Here is a 24,316-nt window from a genome sequence, read left to right as displayed (position 1 = left end):
GCGGAGGCCACCAACAAAGAGCTCAAAGCATCACCGTCCCTCTGCCCCCGAGGCCCAGTGACGGCAGGTGACGGCAGGTGACGGCAGGTGACGGCAGGTGACGGCAGCCACACGCGGGCACCCAGCACGGCGCGCCTGCCACCACCCGGGCTGGCCCTCCGACAGACCCGCTGACGGGGGCAGTGGCCCCAGGAGACTGCAGCAGAGAGAGAGTGTCTGCCAGACACGGAACAAACTATGAAAGAAAGGCGTTTTATTTTCAAGTTTCTGTGGAGACATTACAAACAATGGAGACTGAAATGAAAAAGAGACATTTAAAAACCTCAAACTCCCACTTAAAACAAAAATATGATCAGGAAAGTAATAAATAATGCCATCCCATCACAGCTGGAAGATGGAAGCAGGTCACAAGTCTCGACGGCGGGCGGGAGCGGGCCCAGGGACCCGGGACCCTCGCCCGCCGCCCGGCCGCCCGTGCCCAGCACTCTGGAGATGTAGGAATGAAATGGCCACACCGTCCGAATCTTGACTTTATTTTTTAATATAAAAAAATGCAATTTTGGAAACCCACCCTACCTTTTCCCCTAACATAATGCTTTACCTCTTAAAAATAAAAATAAAGTACTAATTCTATGTACATCACATGTACCATACAAAAAGGTGTCCAAAGTTTCTATTGCTACCAAAGTGTCCTAAATTAAAACAGGTTACAGAAAGCCCCATTGTAAACAAAAGGTTACGAGTTACAAAATCGAAGCACACACAGCCGGTCATTTACACAGCGCAGCCTGCGCCCAGGGCAAGTGGGATTTTTATGTGCCTGTATAAAAATGCATATCAATATATTTTTCAAATTTATTTTTCATTATAAAGCAAATGAATACACTTTCTACAATAAATAACCCGCTGGGGGCGCCCCGGGGGCCGGGCGGCGGGCGAGGACGACGCGGGGCGACACCCTGAGGGGCCCGGCTCGCGGGGCGGAGTGTTTTTGGTGATCGCAGGTGATGCGCGTGGCATAGACTTTGACTTTCCGCCTCTTTCCACAGAGCACCTTTCAAAATAATGTCATTTTCTTTCTTAAAATACACATTTGTCACTGTAAATTTACACCCCGTCTTATTAAATAAGTGGTACTCTGTGGAAAGAGTATGATTTACAAAATTATTAAACATTCAAAAGTCTTTAAAAAAACAGCTACGGGTTAGAGAACGTGACGCCAGCAGCGCCCTCCGGTGTGACCTGGGACGGGCACAGAGTCGCGCCCGGAAGACGCGCCCAGACGAGATGGTCTCAGAGGAAACCTGGAAATAAACCTCCCCCCGCCCGCCAACCCCAGGGAAAAGAATTACAGAGCTACGCCTAGGAACGGGAATAAGTTAGGTCGCGACGGTATACAGACATGTACAGCTGGTCGACACACGGACGAGGCCGGGCCCCTCAGTCGATGTCGCTGAGGTCGCTGGCCGGCTCCCCGTGCACGCGGCTCAGGTGGTTCATGGCGCGGTCGAAGGCGACCCGCACAGCCTTCCGGATGCTGGAGCTCCGCCCCTCCATCATCTTCAGCTTGTCTATCGTCTCGTCGACACCGAGGGGGGCCATTTTGGACTTGGGGAGCCACTGCCTTTTTAAGACAAGAGAGAAGCAACAGTAAGAGCTGCTGGCAAGGAACCTGGAAGAGGGGCTCCCGGCGAACCCCCAGAGCAGCAGCCCCTAAGCCGGCTGGCCCTGGTCACCCTCCTGCCGGACCTCTGGGAGACGGAGCTCAGGGAGGCACGAAGACCAGGTCGTCACCTCCTGTCCTCCGCAATGACTCCCAAGGGACCGCTGTGTCCTGGAGGCCTTGTTTGCCATTCCGAGTGGCCACCAAGAGCCGCACGGTGCAAGACAGGAGCCCGGCCTAGCTGTGTGTGCCCGTGCTGGCCGTGCCCACGCGGTGGCCCTCCCCAAGGCCACTGTGCACATGGGCCTGAGGCCCGGGGCCTCTGTTCAGACACCCGGGGCTACGCCAGCACTGAGGTGCTGTGGGCCCGCGGCCTGCCAAGGACGGTGAGGGCCACGCAGACCACACGGCTAAGAGGCGGCAGAAAGCCCGGCCGCCTGCAGCACCCAAGCCAGAGAACGCAGAGCAGCCGGAGGCGAGACCAGCCAGGGCTCAGCACTCGCCCCCTTCCCCGAGGGGCAGGGCCGCGTGCACACATCCCCGTCCGGTTCCGGCCTCCGTCTGCATCCACGGGCACGCAGGTCTGGGGAGCACACGCAGACGGGGCCCTCGGGCCCGGCACTCACCAGCTCCTCTTGTTGTCAAAGAAGAGGACGAGGAACAGCCGCTCGCCGGCCTTGGTCTGCATGTGCTCGCCCACCCTCAGCACGTCCAGCGGCGGGGCCGGGATCGTGACGCCGTTGTGGTGGCCGGGCACTCGCGGCATCTTCGGGTCAATAATCTGCCGAGGGAGGACGTGCGGGTCGCATCTGCGTGCTCGCACCGCACCCCGGGGGGCATCCTGGGCCCCAACCTGAGACACCCAGCCCCAGCCCCAGCCCTGACCCCTGCCCCCACATGCCGTCACTCGACAGGCGCTCACAGCGCCGGTGGGACAGCTCGGGGCCTGGAGCCACATGGCCCGGCGTGTGCGCTCCCACAGGGCGGCCACGGCGGCCCCACAACCCGCGTCCCAGGCTCACCAGGGCCGGGTACGAGGGGTAGCCGCTGCACTTGGCCCACACCACTTTCAAGGGCTCGAGAACGGAGGCCGCGGCGTCGGTGGAGATCCACATGCTGTTCTGACCCACTTCTGGGGAGGCAAAGGACGAAGACAGAGTCACCGGGAGACGGCCGGGCACCCAGCTCCTCGGCCCGAGCCACGTACACGGCCACCCCAGCCGGCGAGCCACTCCCACACCGCGAGCCCTAGAGCAGCAGAACGGCCACTAGTGTACCCAACCTGGCCTGAGGGTGTCCAAAGCACGAGTCCCTTGCTGCTGACACCATGTCGCCCACGGCCTCAACACGGGTTTCCTCGAGCCCCTCCCCGCTGGAGGTTGCGAACACCTCCCCCACCCCCGAGCACCCTGTGCCAACCTCCAAGCAGAGCCCTGCCGTGTGCCTGTGTGACCAACATCCCAAACTCAAAACCACCCCATCCCAAACCCTGGCTCCCTCCAAAGAGCCACGTCTGCACCCGCACACCTGCCCGGGAGGGGGCTCTGCCTGGCCCTCAGGACCTGACGAAAGCCCGCCAGGTCCCGCTGGGTCCCCATTACACTCTCCATGGCCAAAGGCGCTGCTCAAAGCCATCTGGTTGACTACGCTGCTCAGAACCGTCCCCGGCCACATCGCTGCCCGTGCGTTGCCAGGGCAGTGTCCACTCCGCTGACCCCAAGCCTCCTCTGGGTGCTGGAAGGCAGGGGCCGCCACCCCCCACATCCCACACACGACTGCACATCACAGACAAGCCTAAACCAACGCTGGGTGTTTGAGGCCCAGAATCCGTTTGGAGCTGAGCGTTCCACGTGAAAACGGCAAGCGCAGGACAGGACCGTCACCCCACCCCGGCCCCGCGCACTGTGCCATCCCTGTCAGGGAGGGAGTCGGGCGTGCAGAGGCACCTGAGTCACGGTGTGAGCCTCCTGGAGGCCCGGCCAGAGCGGAGCACGGGAGGGCCCCGGGCGCCACCCACCTGCCGCGATCCTGGCAGCCTTGGCGTAGTCCCCGCTCTCGATGCAGGAGATGAGCTGGCTGCGGTCCTCCAGCGTGTGCCTGCGTGCCAGGGCCGGCTTGCCGCGGCCGCACCTGGGGACGCCGAAGCTGCAGGAGGAAACGAAGCTGGTCAGAGAGGCGCTGTGCCCTTCCGCCCCGCTGCCCGCGGCCCCAGGCCAGGCCCGGGGAGCTGAGCCTAAGCCTCGCGGGGAGCAGGGCCTGCCCGACAGGCGGGGATTGCGGGGCCCAGGCCCGGAGCGGCCCCGCGGGGCAGACGCCAGGGCTGTGCTTGCCCCCATTTCAAACAGAGACCAGACTCTGGGCACAGGGGACAATGTAAGTTATCCGTGGATTCAAGAAATTGTGCTCTTTCCATGTCACTGTATTTCTCATTTCCGGTTAAAGTCTACGAAACAGACCACCCCATAGGAGATCGCCCCTGGGCAGAACATGTGTGCACTCCCGGCCCGGCAGGCTGGGGACACGGCGAGCGCCCACCTGGTGTCGCAGAGCGGGCTGCTGCTGGAGGACACGCTGGACTCGGAGGCGCAGCGGCGCCGGGCTGCGGCCTTCCTGCCCGGGGCGCCGTCTGGCTCCTGCTCACTCCTCACGCTCCCGAAACCGTTGGTGAGACCTGCAACAGACACATGGGCACCTGAGCGCACCGGCCACAGCCAGCTGCCACGAGCACGGCTGCCCCTCCGACCTGGCGTCCGGGTGCCCAACCCCCGCCCCGGCACCCAGCGCAGTCTGACGACACAGCAGACGCAGGCGCTCGGACACACGCAGGTACCAAGCAGAGGACGCGCACGTCATGCTGGGGCAGAGCGCACGGGCCTGGGGCTGCTCTTCTTAAAAAGGACAAACGTCAGAGGCACCAGAGGCCGAGAAAGGCGTCCGTTATCTGCGCCGAGGGTGCAAGCGTGCACTCTTCCACACTGGGGACAAGCCACATCTGGGTGAGGCCTGTCCAGGCCGGACGGGGCCGCCCCACCACAGCCTGACACCCGAGAGTGGCTTTGCGCAGCAAGGCTTCAAACGGAAACAAAGCCTATGTTTAAGAATCTTTGTTCAAGAGAAAAGTATGAAGAACCTCAAAAACACTCGTGGAACACCCTGGAACAGAGCCCACGTGTCCTGTGGGCTGGGCCACCCTGTGTCCAGCAGCCTCTGTAACCGGGGCAGCGACGCCGAGAGCGGAGCCATGGGCTGGACTCAAACACGTCAAGCAGCACGCCACCACGTCCTCGCCGTCTCTGACAAGTGTCTCAGTCGAGGCGCATCTCAAAACAGAACCACCTACCTCCCAAACAGCCTGACACGGCACACTGCCGAGGTCCCCTCCCGTCCACGACAGAACTAGGGGGCGGGGTGCAGAAGCGGTCCCCGCAGAAGTGAGCACAGCCCGCATCCACTGCCGCAGGCCCAGCGCAGCTCCCTCTGGTGCAACAGATGCAGAGTGCATTATTTCTTCCCAAAAAAGAATCCCATCTCTGGTGCTTAAAACATTAAAAACCTGTATCTTTACAACTGTCTGGAAGTGAGTGACCAAATCATAAGGCTCCTCATCCGCTTCAACGGGCACACAGTGCTGCATCGCTCTCAGCGACACTGCGTATTCTACAGACTGACGGTCAGTGGCGACCCCGTGTCCAGCACGTCCAGCGGCACCGTTTCTCCCACAGCCTGAGCTGACTCTGACTCCGTGCCACACTTCGGTGACTCACGACATTTCACACCTTTTCATTATCACACTCACTATGGTGACCTGTGATCAGCGACCGCCGATGTTACCTCTATACCTGCTTTAGGGCAGCGGTCCCCAACCTCTATGGCCTAGGGACCGGGGCTCCTGTGAGAATCTGGTGCCTGGGGACCTGCGGTGGAGCTGAGCGGTGATGCCGGCACTGGGGAGCTTCGCTCATTCGCCCGCCGCTCGCCTCCTGCTGTGCAGCCCGGTTCCCAACAGGCCACGGATTGGTACCGGTCCGCGGCCTGGAGGTCGGGGACCCCGGCACTAGGGCACCGCAAACGGCACCCACAGGAGACGGCGAACTTAACCGATAAACGCGGGGCGTGTCCTGGCGGCTCCGCCGACCAGCCATCCCGCTCTGTCCCCCTCTCCTCGGGCCTCCCTGTTCCCCGAGACACAGCACTGAAACCAGGCCAGCGAACGACCTCACAGCGGCTTCTCAGGGCTCACGTGAAAGGCAGAGTCCCGGGTCCCTCACTCTAAATCGAAAGCTAGACACGACTCAGCTGGGGCGGGAGGGGGCCATCGAGCGCCGGGACAGGCGAAGGCTCGGCTTCTGGCGACGAGAGCCGCGCTGCGAACGCGAAGGGAAGCCCCTGCAGGGAGCGAAGAGAGCTGCTCCAGCGGACACACGGCCGGTAGCAACGCGGGACGCCTCGCTGCTGCCGTGCAGAAGGTCCAGCGGTCTGGACGGAAGACCGAACCGGCACGGCGCCCCTGACGCCAGAGCCTCGTCCCGCCGAGGCCCGAACACGCTTCGGCTCTGTGCGGCTGAGAGGTGAGGAGGCTACGGAGGACGGTGAGGCTGGCGGAGCCGGGTCCACGAGGTCCACGGAGGGTGCCGTCTTCGTAACGGCGACACGCAGGTGCGGCCGCACGGGCGGATGGAGACGCTGCGGCACGCCACCCAGAAGGGCCAGCGCTGAACGACAGATTCTCAGTGCAGAAAAAAACAGCCCTCTACCGGAAGAAGATGCCACCCGGACTTTCCTAGCCAGGGAGGGGTCGGTGCCTGGCTCCAACGCGCCCAAGGACAGGCTGACTCTCGTGCCAGGGGCGAGCGCAGCCGGCGACTTTAAGCTGAAGCCAGTGCTCACTCACCATTCTGACCATCCTAAGGTCCTTAAGAACCACGCTCGATCTGCTCTGCCTGAGCTCCGAAAATGGAACGACGAGCCCGACGGCAGCGCGTCTGTTTACGACGTGGTTTACTGAGTGTTTTAAGCCCACTGAAGAGACCTGATGCTCAAAAACAGATCCCTTTCAAAACGTGACTGCTCGCTGACAAGGCACCTGGTCCCCCAAGAGCTCTGATGGGGATGGATGCGACGAATGTCATCTTCATGCCTGCGAACACAGCACCCGCTCTGCAGCCCCTGGACCCAGGAGTGACTGTGACTCGGAAGTCTTCCTATTTAAGAAACGCATTTCATGAGGCCAGAGCTGCCGCGGACAGTGATTCCTCTGATGGAGCTGGGCAAAGCGAATGGAAAACCTTCCGGAAAGGATTCTGCACTCTAGATGTCATTAAAACATTTGCGATTCAAGAGACGAGGCCAAAATATCGACACTGGCGGGAGCTGGGAAGAAGCTGACTCCAACCTTCTCGGACGACCGAGGGTCTGAGATCAGTGGAGAAGGTCACTGCGGACAGAGTGGAAACAAACAGCACGTGACTCAGCGGTGGAGCCTGAAGATGCGACTGGACCGCCGCCACCCATGACAGAGCTGGGGCAGGGGAGGAGTGGCTTCTTGGGACGCGCAAGGAGTTCTGAGACAGAAGCCGCTCCTGGCGAAGATGCCGGCAAGATGCCGAAATGACAGCCAAGGACTGAGGATGTCACGTAAACGGCTGATGAAGCAGTGGCAGGGCTGAGGGGACGGGCTCCCACTGTGACGGACGCTCTGCTGCAGGTGAAACGCTGCCACCCGGCATCGCGGGCTGCACAGAAACCGCTGGAGACAGGAAGCGTCACTCGATGCGGCAGACGTCACTGCTGTGGTCAGAAAACTGCCACGGCCACCCAGCCTTCGGCGACCACCACCCTGTCGGGCAGCCATCACGTCACCGACACCGAGGCAGACCCGCCACCAGCAAAAAGACTACGACTTGCTCGAGACTCGGACGATGGTTAGCATTTTTTACCAATTAAGTATTTTTTCATTAAGGTACATACGTTGTTCAGACATAACGCACACTTAATGGACTACAGTGCAGTGTAAACGAAACGTTTATACGCATTGGGAAACCAAAAAATTCGTGCGACTCACTCGATCGCCACAGCTTTTACTGCAGTGTCTGGAACCAAGCCCACAGTCTCTCCGAGGTCCACCAGTGTTACTTTTCTGTGTTTTCTCAGTGAATGTGACTTACTTTTAAGTGAGAGGCGAATAAACCTTGATGGCAACTAAGAAGCAAAAACCAGAAACGGACCAGGCTTTGCTGCTTGATGAACAGACTAGAGCTACGCGCTTCCCTTGAGGACCTCAGGCGTCTGGCTGGGCTTCTGCTGGACTTAACGCCCTTGGCTTTCAGAAAAACTAAGTGTTTTTAATTTTAAAACTAAGCTGTATTTATAAGCAGTGACTGTGGACAATTGGGGGTGTTAACGCTCATTCTGTAATCTAGAAACCTGTAAGCATCTGCCAAACCACGTTGGAAAAAGCAGCTAAGGTGACGCATGAGACACGACTAGCGTCTTGTCACCCCCGAACGTGTAGGAACTGACCCCGGCCCCAACGGCAGGCTGGAGCAAACGGGAGGAGCAAAAGGACAGGACCTGCGTCCCAACCCTTGGGGTCCTGCAGGGTGACAGTTCTCAGGAGGGCGCAGAAAGCACTGTCTGGGCACGGTGGGGGCCCCCCAACAACAGAGCAACCCCAATTTGAGTCAGGCAAGTCAGAAGCAGCCCACTCAACCCAGACAGATAGACAGACGGACAGATGGAGCCCAGTATGTGGGATCCAGGCCAGGGAGAAGGGGCCAGTCACGCAGACGCACATCCCGGCCCAGCACCAGGCTGAGGCCACTGCCTGCGCCCTCACTCAGCCCAGTCCAGACACACCCTGTGCCAACGGTCGGGGGACAAGGACAGGCAGCAGCAGGCCACTCTGCAGACTCGCAGAGAACTGAGGCCCAGCTACGGCCTCGCCGCATACAACACACAAGACCCGTGGGCGCACCTTCACCGGCCCGGCCAGGAAGCCTCTCCAAACCGTGATGGGCGAGTCCCTCCCCCGGGACCCGTACACGCGGCTCCTGCAGACAGCCCCCCAGGCCCTGCGGCAGGTGCCGGCCCACCTGGCCAAGGGCAGAGTGGGGGACGCCCCCGAGCAGAAAGGCGTCCAAGACAAAGGAGACCCAGCACCAGAACACATAGGCTGCACCGTGACGTCCATTAGGAGGTGACGTGCTTGGGGACAACCACCACCAGGTGACACACGAAGGGAAAAGATTAAATACGGGGAAGCCTCGATCTGAGAAATAAGAGCGATCACTACTTTTCATCTAAGGACCGAGCGAGAGGGGCACACAGCCAGGGTATTAAGCTCTTCATCTACACGGCTTATCACGTGTTCCCTGTAAAATGTCACTGAGCACCTGTGGAGTGGCCGGCACCACAGACGTGCCCTGCTGCCGAGGACACTGTGGCTGGTGCAGGGCCTGACAACAGCCACGACCCTCCTCGGTGGTGGCAGGCGGGCTGGCCTGCTGGCTCCACGTCTCCCTGCCTCCCCTCCAGGCTCCCTGTGCCAACCCTTCCCGCCAGCTGCTGCAAGGACCTGAAGTGACACTCAGCTGGGCCGGCTCTGCAGGTCTGCAGACGGGCCCACAGGCTACCCACAATCGGCAGGCGGCCATCGGCACCGGGTCTCGCGCCCAAACTGCATCCCCGGCCACGCACACCTCAGCAGCTCCTTGGCACCAGTCCTCAGACGCCGAAGTGAGGCCGACGCGCTACGAACGTGGAAGGCGAGGTGGTCTTTGGGAAAGGCCCCAGTCCCCCTGCACAGCAGCTGTGCCCCCACTCCCGTCAGGGCATCGGAGGGTGTGCTAGGAGGCAAGGAGCACCCTTCGCTGGACTGAGGCTGGCCCGGCAGCTCCGGCCATGTGCGGAAGGGGTGCCCGCAGGGTCCCTGAGCAGTCTTTAGAGAAAGGTGGCCAAGGCTGGCCCCCTCCACTCACAGTGGCCACAGCACAGCCAGGTGGTGAGAAGCCCCAGGTGCTGCCATAGGTGTGACGGCCGTGGTCCACACCTGCCACACCCTCATCGGGCCTTGAAGAACCCCCTAGCTGGCAGCCGAAGAGGCAAAGCCAGGAGTGGGCCGTGCTCCCCACCGTCCACCTGGGCCACATGGTGTGCACACGGAGCCCCCCAAACAGACGACGCAGCCCGGTGTGGGAGCGGCGCAGAGGCCAGTGGCCCCGTGAGGGCGCACGGCCCAGTGTTTCATTCACGCGTTTTTATTTTTACTATTGGCAATAAAATTTCATTGTTTGTTTTTCGACCTCTCGATTAAAACGTAAAAACACAGCAAATAAGATCCCCACCACCCTGCCTGTGCCCAGACCAGCTCCCCAAAGACGCAGTGGTAGCAGGAAGGCGCTGGCGTGCTGACCAGAGACAGAGCTGGCCCTGCCCGGGACAACCGGGCAGGAAGAATGAAGAGGCAGGGGAGGGAGACTGGGCAGAGCCCGGGACGCAGACGTGAGTCGAGTCGGAGTTCGCGCCGGTGGTCCAGCGACGCCCGCGAGGCGCGCCGAGCGCCGTCCAGAACCCGTCACTTCAGGCTGGGTTCTGGGCCTGCCGAGGGCAGGGCCAGGACGTGTCCACGAGTCGTCCGTGGAGGCAGGGCAGGGGCTGTCTAAGGCATCACCCCCATCCACAGGGAGGGCCGAGGCGGCATCCCCGCCCACGGAGGCAGCGCCAGGCGGGTTCTCCGGGGGGGCCCGTCTGACTCAGAGGAGGGACAGGCCTCCTCCACGAGCTGGTGTGTGTTTTGTTGGAAGGAAGGCTGAACTGATGCTTCCAACGTCATCCAAAACAATCACAGAAATGCAAAGGTGCAGCGATCTCTCTGCGTTCCGAAACGACCCGACACGCCAGTCCAAGCGGAGCGAGAGAAAAGTTAGGATCCAGAGCATGAACCACCCAGCGTGTTAGTAGTAAGTGGGGACCCGGAGAACAGCGGAAAGCCGTTTAGTCTGACTGAAGGCACTAGGAGACTGGCTCTGCCCTGGTCGCCGAAGACATGAGCCCCTCGCCCCTCACCCCCACCCCCGCACGCGCATGCGCACGGCGGGCATCACGCAGCAGGACCGCGAGAGGAGGGCCAAGCAGCGAGGAGCTGGGGCCTGACTGTCCGTCGCTGGAGTGAGTCAGCGGCCACGGAAGCGGGGTGCTAGGAGACAGTGCGGCTCCACGAGACGAGACAGCGCGAGCAGCAGAGCCGGCGCCAACGCTCCGACGCCCGGGAACCCATCTGCTGTGACTAAGTGGGACGTGCTTCATGCTTGAGCACCGGGGACCCTAAAGGCAGCACGGACGGCGGGTCTGGAGAGCGCTTCGGTCCTCGGCCCGCGAAGGTGCAGCTCGGAGCAAGAGGTCCAGGCACGCAGAACCGGGGGCTCGGGCGAGGCGAAGCCAGAAATGGATGCGGGGGCGGCGGGGGGCGGCACTCTGCCCCAGCATGACTAAGGCTCCCGGCCACACAGCAGTGAGGCCCGGCGGCTTCCACTGACTCTACTGCCACTCTGGAAGAAAGCAGAGACCTGCGTGTCAGTTGGGGTCGCGGGCGCACACGCCGCTCCTGGACACTCCTCTAAGACGTGCCATGGCCGCCTGCAAAAGCCCGCACTCCGCGGCAGGGACGGGGTGCCACACTGTTCCACAGAGACTGGAGAGCTGCGACGGCCAGGGCCGCCAGGAGCTCGCCGCCGGAATGAGGCCACAGGGGACAACGGCTCAAGCAGGACCTGACGAGTCAGGTGAGCGCCGCTTCTGGAACACCAGATTCGCAGGGGGCCCTCGGCCCGCGGCGCTCGGGGCTCGTGCTGCGGACAGGACAGGGGGACTGGAGGCCCTGGCGTGGGCAGGGTGTCCCCGTGACGGACGTACTACTGTTAGCGGTGAGGACGTCACAGTACACTCAGAAAACAAGTTTGCTACGAAGGGGACGTTACAGGGAACCTCCGGCCTGAAAGGTGCCATCCGCATCTTCATCTACGTCCCCTGGAACGCGAATGGGTCACTTAAGGAAAAAAAGACTTTAAGGAGGTACTAAAAACCTCCAATGTGATGTCAACCCATCAAGGTAAAAGCCCCGAGTAAAGGATTTCTATGAAATTAATTATACGAGCAACAGGGTCCGATGCGGTCCAGTGGGATGAGAGCCGTCCACGGAAACATGGGAAGGGACCTGAGTGAGGCCTCCTGTGGCGTCCACATGGGCACAGCCACCTGACCAACGGATGTGGCCAGCAGACGGCCCTCCGCCTCTACGTGACCCTGCCCGGGTCCCAGGACGCAGACTGGCTCGCTGCCACCCAGCCTCACACCCTCACGGCCGTGATGACGACGTGCCTAACGCCGGCGGCCAGAGGAAGCGCGTGCTCCTCCCCGCACAGACACACAGGTGGGGACGTGAGACGGGCTTCAGTCCCAGACGAGGCCCCACAGGACAGGGAGAGGACAGGTGTTGTAAACGGCGCACACCACCGCCGGGAAGCAGGGTCAGCGCGGAACCGAGCGCGAGGACGAACAGCCGCGCCGGCGTCGCTAACAGACACGCCCGGGCTTTGGGCTGGATGGTGAGGAACAGGCCACCAAAGCGCAGGGCGCGTCCTGCGGTCGACCCCACAGGATTCCCAAGAAAATGCAGCTCGCAAAAGGTGCGCACGGGGCCCTGCTGGCCAGCCGTGAACCGCACAGGCGCACGCAGCTTCATAGGGCGTGAGGGGCACCTCCGAGTGTGGCTTTGGCCAGGAACGGTGACCTGCCATTCATGTGCTAACGAATCTGCACGGAGTAGTGAGAAATGCCAGACCGTTCTCCAGTCAACTGGGCAAAGCGCTGCCCCAGCCCAAGGATGGCACCGCCCAGGGCCCACGCGGTCCTTAGGAGGTGACGTCCAGTACGCCGCAGACTCGAGCCATATGGCATCAGCCCAACCCGCATCCCTCCGGTGGCTCCACCGGCCAGAGCCGCCGGTCCACGAGCACGTGCAGCACATGCACGACGGCCACGCTCCGGAGCCCGTGGGGTGACACGCAGAGGGAAAGACGTGCGGGGCCCTAGGACCCACAACTCGGGGCCTGTCAGAGGGAACAGCGCCGCTGTCCCGTCGGCTGGGAAAGAGGGACGCCCAGCGGGTGGCACCCGCGCCGAGACCTGGGGAGAGAGAGGGCGCGCGAGGCCCGGCATTTACCTGTGTCCAGGCGCTTTCCCGGGGACCCCTCCTCCACCTCGCAGTCGCCGCAGGTGCTCCGCGACCTTTTTCTTGGCTGCAGAAGAGTCTCCAACCTCGGAAGGACTACAGACAAAAAGGTTTTGGTCCCTAGCTGAGGAGAAGCTGGCTGGGTTTCAGTGTTCTTGGCAGACTTTGGGGGGCTTACACTTTTCGATTTGCAGAAGAGAACAGAGGTGCGTCTGTTTACATCGCTTGATGGCTCCGCCACCGCGGAGGCCGCCGCCGGCGCATCGCCACTACGGGCGACGGTGGGCTCTGGAGGGCGTCCGAGTACCAGCGTGCTCGGAGAGCGAGCGCTATGTGACTCATTATCAAATGTGACTCTTTTGAAAAGTTTACTCTGCTCTGGGTTGAGTTCTACTGGTCTGAGGGTTGGTGGTTCTGAATTAGTCTCCGAGTTTGAAGGAAGAGGTAATGCATCTGATGGTTCAAGTTTAGGGGGAGATTTATCTCCTGAAAAAATTATAAATAAAGTGATTTTTGAAAACCGGTAATTATAAAATCTATTATAAAACTTACTATAAATGTGAAGTCCACCAAAATACTAATTCAATTAAGGAAACAAAGCATCACACACAACTGTCTGCTAGCAGTGGGGGCCGCGGCGGCCCGGCCCGGGCCTGCAGGTCACACTCCGGCATGTCCCTAAGCCCAGGCTGAGGTGGCCTGGCGCTGGGTCCAGGTGCCCCGCGGTGTGGAACCACCCTCTGGAAACAACTGTGAAACAGCATTTCACATTCGCCAACATTAAACGCATCATTCGAGTTCGCAACCATTTCTCAATCGACAGTGCACTTACCTTGAGAGAAGAAAAGCACCCACGACTACGTCTACGCGGGCGCCCCCACCCCACTCGGCCAGGCGGGCGCCCAGAGCGCGCCCTCTGCCCCGTTTCTCCCGGCCTCGGGAGGCCTGCCCAGACTGGTCGTGCAGAGGGGCTGGGAACCACCCTAGGAAGGAGCCCCAGGGACGTCCACGCCACACTCTGAAACTACACACGTCAGCTCTCGTTTTAACACGACTGCAAAAGTAAAGAGTCTTTCAAAGACCACGCTAACCTCCTTAAGAAGGTTCTCAGGGACGTCTCACACAGACACGACAAGTCCAAGACCGCGTGGAGCCGGGTGGCGGCCCTCGGCCCGCCGGGAGCTCCACGGGGAGCACACGGGCTCCTTCTGAGCGAGACTGACGACGGCCCATGACCAGCAGCCGCGGGAACCACTGACGCCCTCGGCACTGACTGTCGTCCCTAGGTAAGCCTTCATTTTATTAAACCCGCAAGTCCTCAAACCCCCTTGAAAGATATAAGGTTGACACTTGGACCCCAAATTCATTCTAATAACAAAAAGCTACAAGACTTACAGAGTCTGCTCTACCAAAGCCGGTGTCGGGGGGACTCTGCTCACCTAGCATGGGGTGCGGGCAGCACTCTGCTCACCTCTCGGACAGCCGGGCTCGGGCTCTGGCTGGCTGCGATGGCAGCCGGGCCTGCAAAGTGCCACTCAAAGCTTGTCAGAGTGCCTTACAGGTGACCCCTGTACCAAGGGGGAGTGCACCCCAACAGAGAGCTGCTGTGAAAGTCCGTTCTAGGTAGGAGAGACCTGCTCACTCGCCCAGTGCACACGGCTGACGCCATGGGTGCACGACACCCCAGGCCTGGACACTGTGGCACCTACGAGCTGGGAACGCTGACCCACGGGCCGCATGGGCTGACACGCTGGCTGGTGAAGGACCCTCCCCACCTACTGCCCAAAGTCACAAACAGATGTAAGACGACAAGACGCACAAAACACACAGGTGGGCTGGCCAGACAGATACAGGAGCCGTGCGGAGCTCCCGCTGACCTGGCACTACGTGGACGCAGACTGGGGCAGCGCGGCCACCGCCCTCCTCCCGCTGCCCGAGCAGATGGCTCAGCTCACTTCCTGCCTCCTGACCTCCTGGGCCTCTTTTTCAGGCCCCAACACCGGGCACCCATCCTGACCGTTAAACCCAAAGTGTCACCACAGTCTTGGCCAGGTGGCCAGGCGCTGGGCAGCACTGGGCAGCAGTGACAGGAGCCTGAGCAGCCTCCCTCCCTCCTGGGCTCCCCCTCGCACTGCCTGGCCATGCGCGTGCCACCCCCATCCTGCCTGGCCCCAGGGAACCTCCCCCCGGGGCATCAGCCACCAGGCTCCCGTGGCCCTGGTCCCGCGGTCCAGTGCTCCCCTGACACTCACACGCGCCCACGCAAATGTTCTCCTGCCCCAGCGCGAGCCCCGCGGCAAACGCAATGCTCACGACCTCACCAGAGGGCCTCCCGACTCCACTTCCTTCCAGCCAGAGGTGGCCACCTTTGCGCGCCCCCACCAGGGCTCACATGAAGACCACGTGGCGTCGAGGGGGCGGGCAGGTGCAAGGCAATGGTCAAAGCAGAGGCTGCTCAGGTGACCGGGGGCAGGACCCACGAGCCTCAGTCTTCACCCGCGAGAGGGGAGACCTGTGCCCAGCGCCGTCGGCCGCACCGGGCTCACTGACGGAGCACGTGTCCTGTGGGAGCCTTGCTGAAAGGCGGTGAGCGTGGACGCTCCGCTCACTGTGGCACACAGTCCAGCTGGGGGCAGAGCCTCACGCTCGGCTAGCTTCTAAAACGGACTGTGCGACCTGAGCGTACAGTCTCAGTTTGTGAGTACAGAACTCAGCACCCGAAATTCCATGCACTAGGACATGTCAAGTCCACAAAATGGCCACTTGGGCCTCCCGCTTGGGACACCTCGTCTAGGCAAATACACTCAGAGCTCGGATGCCCTGGGGTGTGCGAGCACAGTGCTGCACCCTTGACACACGCGGTGGCCAGCTACGCCCGCCACACGCTTCCACGCAAAGCCACGGAGCCCGGCCAGAGCCGCGGCGTCCAACCCCGTCCCACCCGCTGTACACAGCCCGACCAGCCGGCCCGGCCTCGTGCTGCCTCCTCACGGCCCCACGAGGCAGAGCTCACCCGTGTGCGCGCCCCGCCACGTGAAAAGTCCTCCCGCACACACGATGGGGCCCTCGGTGTGACGTCGGGGGACAATCCTGCCAGCTGGGCCGGGCCTCAGTGGTGCCAGCAAGCCCTCTGAAGCCACACTAAAGCAAGACAGCCCATCTTGAAACTCCAAAACAGGGCTCAATACACGACCCCAAACTCCCCCAACCAAAAAGCCAAAGGCCCAAGCAGTAGCAGTAGCTCGGTGACAGCACCCTGTGCCAGGCCAGCCCGCAACTCACTGCTCTCCCGAAGCTGCCCCCGCCTTCGTCCTGCGCCCCGTCTGTCAGCTGGACCCAAACTCGGTGGCCTCCACGTCTGACTGAACGCACGCCCGGGCTCAGCAGCCGACGCGGGCGGGGTGACTCTGCCACCCAGCCCTGGCCGAGCCCCACCCAGCTCCGCAGTCACCACGAAGAACAGCCCCAAACTGGGCCTGGGCACAGGCTAGAACTGAGGCGGCCACAGCCCGCTGGAGAACTGGCCCCAAACCGCAGAGCATGCGCAACGGGACCGACGGGCCTGCTGCTGACCCCACGCCCACATCTCCAGGGACGGACCAGAATGCCCGGGAGGCCTCCCTTCCTTCAGACAAGGGCGTCCAGTGGGCCTGACCCTGCTCCTGGCTTCCCTGTTCCAGTGTCTCCGATGGAGACCTCGTGGTTGACAGACAAGCTGATACGGAGCGCGTGTCCGGCGTCAAGGAATCACGGCAACTGCGCGCAGTGACGACGCTGTGGTGCCGGTCCCCGTCCTCTGGCAGATTCGTGGTTCTGTCCCACACTAACCCCTGAGCACACATTCCCACAGCGACCCAGCGCCTGCACCTAGCTGCCCTCCCGGCACCACGCCCCAGGCCCGCCGCCCTGCTCCGCGGAGGCCTGCGGCTTCCTCACAGGGCGGCCGCCCCACACCGGACCCTCGAGCTGTTTCCGCCTCTCCACGCTCTCTCCCACCAGCTTGGGGTAAAACGCCCTCTATGCGTACGCAGTCATTTTTCACAAGAACGTGACACTCTACGAGTGAGACTAGGCCAGCTTCTGTCTCAGATCTCGCTTTGTGAGTGCTTCCTTTAAAACGACACCAGCGCCACAGAGCAGCAAAGGTGGCCTTCTGAGGGCCTGGGCCTAATGGGGGCTCCCACCTCGCAGGTGAGGATCCGACGCCAAGGAGGGACCCGCAACACGAGAACGAGGGAAGCCGCACATGCTGGGCAGCGAGGAGCAGGACCACGGTGAGGCTGCTCCGACGGGAGCCGGCTGTGGACGGCCTCGCCCCTGCTCACTTGTCGGGCAGATGACGTGCAGACAGCGATCTTCCCAAAGAGGAACCGAGCCCTCCGGCTGGAGCGACAGCCAGGGCAGCAGGAAGGGGACTAGCTGGGAGGACAGCAGATGTCCCATACTGACCCCCCCCCCACAGGTCCTGCGATGTCGTAGGACACTCACCCCCAGGGGTGCAACAGACCTGACAACCTGGGACCACCCCGGACGCCGAGGACGGACTAGGTACGCAATGGGGCAGTCTAGGACCACGGACGCGTGCGGCTGTTGGGAGTCCCTACCAGCAAGCGCTTCCCAGCACCAGACACCCCAGGTAGTACGAGCCCTAAAAGTGACGCTGCTGCCCTGCTCTAGGACCAACTATGACTGACGTGACTCAAAGGCCATGTTCCAGTGCCCAGTGCTGCAGACCCTACATCGACCCATCATAGAACTGCAACCAGACCAGGCACCATCGCAGGGTAAGGCTGCACGAACGGCTGGTTCCCGGTGCGCACCGCCGCTCACTTCCTAAGACTCGCCCGAGCACTCCAGTCCCCGGCGCCAGGACACGGGAGCTGTGACACGCAGAATCCGCGAAGCTCAGGGACTAAGCGATCACAGCCGGCGCTTACGCACAGGCTGGCAGGCTTTGGCACTGCGGGCCGCGCCGGCTGGTGCACGGTCTACAGCGGGCGACAGGCTTTCGAAGAGCAAACTGCACGACTGGGGTGCGGCTGGTTGTGAAGCTCGGGAAGAGCAGACCCAGGCGCTCCTAGCTGCGGGGGGAGGGCCCTACTCGAGTCACCTGTTTGCGTGACCGAAATGTACGGACCGAGCATCTGAAAAGGGGGAGCAGACAACTGCAGTGTCCACCTTGGTCCCTTTCCCCAGCACAAGGCGAGCACCTGTAACCGCCCACCATGTGCTTCCTGTCCACACGAACACCCGCGGCCCAGCTGTCCTCTCAGGTACACCCGCCCCGGCTGGGCGAGGCGTCCTTGCACCGGAAGCACAAAAGCACTGCTGAGACGGAGCTGTCTGGGGCCCGCGGGGCGCCTTGGGCCCCACGCCGTGCTCCCCAGCGACTGGCGGTGAGCGGCCTTCCCAGCCCTCAGAGCCTCAGGCGGGGCACTCAGGTGAGAGTGAGGCCGCGTCCCACGGAACAGCTGTCCTCCACTGACACGACATGACACGACGGACGACCCCAGCAGCCCTCCTACCACTGAGGTCACCTGCACCCCGCAACCACCCGATGGCTGTGCTCGGTCTAAACCGTTCTCTTCACATCGTTTATCAGGACCCAGCTGAAAAAAGAACCTTATTCTGTGCCTGAGACTTTGTAGCTACTGAGATGCCCAAACATAACACAGGCGACACCATCTGTCAGGTGGGTGGGCTTTGGGAGACCCCGCTGGCGGAGGCCCCGCACGAGCGCTTACCTTCCTCCCCCGGCTCCTGCCCAGGCCGAGTGCCTTCGTCTTCCAAGCCTCCAGTACCTGACTCGGCGGCCGCGGGCGGGCTGTGCCGCTGGCTCAGCTTGTGCCGGATGACGGCGATCTCTCTCTTCAGCAGTTTGGCCCGTTTGCTCCTCGACCCACTGGACTTCATGGAGCACGTGAGGTCCAGCTTCTCCAGCAGCTCCCTCAGCTGCTCCTCCAGGGCCATGTGGGCCCTGTTGGCCGGGTTCAGCAACCTGTCCACTGATGCCAAAGGACAACCGTCCGTGAGCCGCCCGCCACATTGCCCTCTCATGACCAAGCCCCGCCACCCCAACGGCCCATCAGAGCTCCTGGGCCCAGATCCCTCGCTCGGCCACGTGATAAGGACACAGGCCGCTCTGCCCACACCGAGCCCATGCTGTCACAGTCTCAGAAAGCGGAGCTGGCAGGCGCACAGGAACACGGACACACGGAGAACAGCCCCGGCTCCAGCAAGCAGGCAACTCGGCCACGTAGGGCACGGGCCCAGGCTGAGAGGGAGGCGGGCCAGGCACCAGGAGAGGGAGCTGCAGAGGAGCCCACTGCGGACTGTGCTCGCGGCTGCCATCCATGACACAGCAGACAGCCTTCCTCGAGCTGCCGAGGCCCACCCTGGGTACACATCCCCAAGTGACCCGCAACCTGGGCTGCACCAGGCAGAACCAGGCAGTCCCCTGCGGGGCACCGCCACACGTGTCTCTGGAGTGAACACCTAAAACGTGGCTGGTATGAACAGAGGTGCCATGAGTGTAAAACACACACGAGGTAGCAACCCAAAAATAAAAATCAAAGAAAAATGTCTCCAGTAATTTTTACATTGAGTACGTGCTAAGAACCATGACACCTGAGGTGCACAGCGTACGAGGTACGTCAGGAAAATAAACGCCGTGTTTCTTTTCCTTCACGAGGCTACTAGAAAACCTAGTCACACTGAGCGGTGCAGACCCAGCCCGGTGCTTACCGTCCTCCCAGGAGAAAGGCCGCCGAGGGGCCGCGGCGGGCCGCTCGGGCAGGTGCAGGCCGGAGGCCTCCTCGAAGCCGATGCTGTCCACCTGGCGGCGGGCCTGCCGCAGGACGACACCCCCCTGGTCACGCAGCCTCACCGCAGCTCTGTAGAACACCGTGTCCTTGGCATTGTATCTCATGCAGTTGTCCACGATGAGGTCAAAGTCCTCCTCGAACTCGAGGAGGCTCCTGTACCCCTGGGCTTCCAGCCGCTTCCTCATCGTGGCGAAGTCCATGGGCTGCTTGATGTGGTCCAGGTAGTCTGGTACCTGCTCGAGGCGGGGGACAAGCACTCACAAACAGCGAAGGGGTCTCCTGAGAACACACGCCAGCACCAAGTCTCACGTGCACACACACGCACGCACACATGAACTCGCGCACGGCAGAAACGACTCTCGCAGTACCAAGTGGCAGCACTGAGGACGGCAAACTCCCACCCGCACCCGAGGGACCCCTCTTTACTGAAACAGTCGCTGCGGTGCTGGGCCGGGCAGACCTCACCCCTGCAGAGAGGTGCTTTCTAGGCGGGACTTTTTCATTCCCAATACTTTACAACAACGTGTTCATCAGTTTGCAATGAAACAAAAAAGTAGGTCAGATAAAAACACGCATTCTGGTCACCATGCCGTCCAGTCAGCGTCCCTAACCCAGCAGCGGCGCGGGGCGGTCACAGCGCGCGGACACCCACCTCCTTCAGGCTCACCGGCTGGGCGAATATGCGAGCCGGGTCCTTGTCCTGCAGCTGGTCCAGGACAGAGCGCAGCAGCACAGTCAGCGGGGTCAGCCGCAGCTCCAGCGCCATGCGCTCCACCTTCACCTGGGGGCGACAGCGCTCAGTCCTCACGCTGCTCTGCTCCAGCCTGCCCCCTGCCCCGACGCCCTACCTGAAACACTCACCTTTGACCTGGGCCACTGCCCGTTAACCCCCCAAGGCCTAGGGCCTGGCGCGTCATGCGTGGCGCCGCCAAACACCCTCCATGTGCCCCCTGCTCCTACCTTCCCTGGCCCAGTGCCATCCCGGATACCACACTGGACACCACGATGCCTCTGTCCCTCCCACCTCCCCCCACTCCCCGCTCTAAGAGGTCAAGGTCACCCCGGCCGGCCACCTGGCCCACGCCACGCGTGAGGATGGCTCGGAGGAAGGCCGGGCCAAGGACCGCAGGCCCCAAAGCCCATGCCCAGGAGGCCCACGGCGCCCGGGCACGCACCTGCTCCCGCTTGAGCTTCTCGCGCTTGCGCAGGAGCTCGACCAGCAGGCGGGCGCGCTCCAGGTCGTGCCGCAGCCGCTGCCAGCGCTTCAGCTGCTCCTTGGCGGCTTGGAGCTCCTCGTCGCTCTCCCTCTGAGGGGCGAGACCAGAAAGCCGCAGTCAGCCCAGACGTCAGCCCAGACGTCAGCCCAGACGTCCCCCAGACACCCGCTCAGATGCCCCCCGGGCGCCGACCAGCGGGGCCAGGCGTCCAGGACCCTCCTGGACGCCGAGGGAGAGAACAGCCCCCATGCTCTGCCTCACACTCCCTTCCTTGTCCCCAAGGCCTGTCCAGGCCCTGCGGGCCTCACGCACGCCCGGGGAGGTCACCTTCCACGCCTCGGCGGTGCTTCCTCGGCTCTGCCCCGGGCCCGCCTTCCAGAGCCTGCTGCCAGCATGGCGCTGCCCAGTCCACACGCTCGAGCCACGGCCGCCCCGCGCCTGCGTCTCAGCAGGAGGCGCTCCCGCCCAACGTGCCGCGCAGCGAGGTGTCGGGACCAAGGCCTCGCCTCCTCCCCAACCACGCTGCCCACGTGCTCAAGTCTGTCCCTGTCACAGGTTCTGATCACAGCAGCCCAGGACGCCATGCTCCTATCCCAACGTACATGCACATCTCACTAGACGGAAGCAAGGCCCTCCTCAGAGGCATCGCTCCCCACTCCTGGGACACGCCCACGGCCTCAGCCTCTCGCTCCTGTCACCTGGGGCACATGCTCACAGTTGCCACACTCTTCTCTCTCTGGACGGCTCTGCCCCACCCCTTCCAGACGGAGCTGAAACAGCCGAGGGGACCCCGCCTCGGCCCCAGTCTGAGCACCTGGCAGAGAGCCCGCTCTGCCTGGCCCGTGGGAACCGCTGGCACTCAGCCCTGAGACCACGCGCTGACGCTGCTTTCTACAGGGGACTTGCGAGCTCCTGCTGCCACGAGGAAGGGGGGCTGGCGCAGGGGCCCCACTGGGAAGCGGCCTCGGCATCATTCTTTTAAAACTCTCAGGCGTTAAACAGGAGTTAACGACAGTATCAGCTCTGCAAACGAGACCAGCTATGACATAAAAGAGCACATTTAAAAGCCAAATTCCCCCAGAGCATCTGAAAACCATCCCATCCAACCATTTGCAGCAGACACTCTGAAAACACCAGGCACCAGGATGCTGGCCTGGTGACCGTCCATAGTGCCCTGGGCCCAGTGTGCTCACTGCCCTGGCCGCAGGAAGACTGAGGCACACGCGGCCTCGCCTGCTCAAAGAGCCTGGCCTTCCCGACCCGGCTCTCAAGGGCTGTCTGTGCCCCACACTAACACCCGCCCTGGAAGGCAGAACTGAGGACACTTCCAGGCCACGTTCCTAAACCAGCCTGACTTCCGGTCAACAACTGAGGCCACCCATGGCTTGGAAGGGGAACACATGGGTGCTGAGGTGGGGAGACGGTTGGAACTCCCACAGTGAGGACCAGCTCGGTCCCATCAAAACCCCTGTGCTGGGGACAAGGCACAGCAGCGAGGGCCCGGCACATCCACCTAGTCCGCGGACACTACCTGGCCCCAAGGAGCTGACGCAGCCGGTGGCAGCGGTAGGGTGGACTGCACAGGCCCAGGAGGCACCTGCACTTCCTGCCAGGCCAGAGTCGGAGCAGGGCAGGTCTGGGGCTCCACGACCCACAGCACAGGGGCCCGGGCAGGGACCAGCATCCTGAGGCGCTGCATCTGCCCTCGGACCCACTAGTCCCGTCTGTCTGCTGTCCCCCCCAATCAGGTCAGGCCCTGGAGAGACGGGCAGGCACCCAACCTCTCCCAGGGCCAGGCTCCGGGTAGGCACCCAGAAACAGACGGATGAATCAAATTAAACTCTCATATCAAGTATTCTTAAAGTTCCAAAAGACACAGAAATCACACCGAGCCTTAAACGTTCTGTGTGGAACATGGCTGTTCTGGACGCCCCCAGAAGCAAAGCTTTACAGGGTGGCGTGGGGAAGCCCTCCCCTGTCGCCATCCTTCCCAGAGAGGCGGGCGGCCCCCGCCAGCCCACAGGGCAGCGACCTGCAGCCGTGTCCACGAGCCTCCGCCGCCGGCCGCGGCACCCCAAGGGGCACCCTGGGGCTGTCAACACCGACCAGCTCCAGGAGCACGGACGCACAGCTATGCCGTCACCGCCCAGCCCTTCCGCACAACGGCCGATGCCTGGGGGCCAGCTCGAGCCAGCATCCTCCGCCCCAGGAGCCCCTGCAGTCCCAAGACCAGGTGCGACGCGAGTCTGCAGAGGCCTGACCCGCCACACGCTGTCCGTCACCACCGCCTGAGAGCGCGTGTCCTTGCACGTTTCACGGGACACGACTCAGATGGTGCCACAGGCACCAGGACACCTGCAGCGGCCCTGGACCACTGAAGGGAGGGACGGCGCATCCTCGCACCCTCAGAGGAGCAGTGGGGTACAGAAGCACACCCCTCCATCCTTGAGATAGAGGAGGGTCGGGGCCCATCTTGAAGAGACCCAGAATCCCAACTTTTTCTTGGGTTTTCAAAGAGCGTTAAAAACAGACGTTAAAATTCAAATTGCTTTAAAAACTGAGCATTTAAGCGTGTTAATAAAGTACCTGTTTGTCACCGGAAAATTAGAAAGCATTAAGATGAGGAGTCCCTGAGAACAACGTCGAGGTCCAGGCCAGGGGCGCCCAGAAGAAGAACTCGCCCTGGGCTGAGACGGGACGGCTGAGACAAGCAGCAACGTGACTGGAGGGAGGGGAAAGGCGGCGATGCACTCGAAGGCCAAAACCACGCCGCCCTCTGTGCCAGGTGGCGTGGAGGGCAGCGACAGGAGGGACAGGATCCCGCTCGGTAAGGGACTGCCTTAGAACTGGAGCAGCCAGCAGGAAGCTGTGCCCAACCCCAGGACACAGCGGAGGAGCGACGCCCAGCGGCTGGCCGCGGAGCCCCGAGACGCTGCACGCCACAGAACCACACGCCAGAACCCGGAATCCCGCGCTTCACGCGTCCGTGCCCGCGCCCACCCAGGGAGCACCGCATCCCGCGGCGTCTGACGGCGTCCGTCCCCTCGGATTTGCTCAGCCACCGGGCGACGCAGCACGGTGAGATCCCGGGCAGCAGGGCCTTGCAGATGCCAGTGTGGCAGCTGTCCCAGCAGTCGGAGGGACTGTCCCCGCTGCGTGCCCAGGAGGCGGAGCGAGGGCAGTGAGGGAACCCTGACCAGACCCCACTCTCCTCTCAGCCCGAGGTGGCGGCCAGGCCTGGAGGCCAGCCGTGGACACCACCCCTCAGAGCATCAAGTGGGCCGACAACGCCAGCCAAGAACTGGGGGCCACGTACAGATGAACCATCTTTGCTCTCGATCCCTTTCGAAATGCTTCTTTCAGAAGCGCGGCACATCACCACGCG

General features: G+C 62.2%; 1 protein-coding gene across 9 annotated transcripts in view; it reads right to left on the bottom strand.

The window, feature by feature from the left end:
- Positions 1 to 233: 233 nt before the first annotated feature.
- The window catches only part of BRD1 (bromodomain containing 1), a 52,700-nt gene continuing 28,617 nt past the window's right edge, over positions 234 to 24,316 (bottom strand). For 3 of the 9 annotated variants that reach the window (XM_039863117.1, XM_039863116.1, XM_039863118.1), the window contains 10 exons: positions 20,890 to 21,021; positions 20,367 to 20,495; positions 19,635 to 19,947; positions 18,635 to 18,895; positions 12,882 to 13,376; positions 4,199 to 4,334; positions 3,681 to 3,808; positions 2,686 to 2,795; positions 2,290 to 2,444; positions 234 to 1,624 (listed from right to left, as the gene is read on the bottom strand). In XM_039863117.1, coding sequence (XP_039719051.1) covers positions 1,441 to 1,624; positions 2,290 to 2,444; positions 2,686 to 2,795; positions 3,681 to 3,808; positions 4,199 to 4,334; positions 12,882 to 13,376; positions 18,635 to 18,895; positions 19,635 to 19,947; positions 20,367 to 20,495; positions 20,890 to 21,021 — 2,043 coding nt within the window. In that variant the 3' untranslated portion in view covers positions 234 to 1,440. The remainder of the gene's footprint in view (positions 1,625 to 2,289; positions 2,445 to 2,685; positions 2,796 to 3,680; positions 3,809 to 4,198; positions 4,335 to 12,881; positions 13,377 to 18,634; positions 18,896 to 19,634; positions 19,948 to 20,366; positions 20,496 to 20,889; positions 21,022 to 24,316) is intronic. The other 6 variants (XM_039863119.1, XM_039863121.1, XM_039863115.1 and 3 more) reach the window with 6 other exon arrangements.

The sequence above is a fragment of the Pteropus medius genome, unplaced genomic scaffold (assembly GCF_902729225.1).
Source record: "Pteropus medius unplaced genomic scaffold, Ma_sr-lr_union100, whole genome shotgun sequence".
Classification (NCBI taxonomy): Eukaryota; Metazoa; Chordata; class Mammalia; order Chiroptera; family Pteropodidae; genus Pteropus; species Pteropus medius.
The sequence above is the reverse complement of the archived record's forward strand: the minus strand, read 5'-3'. Positions and strand labels throughout refer to the sequence as shown.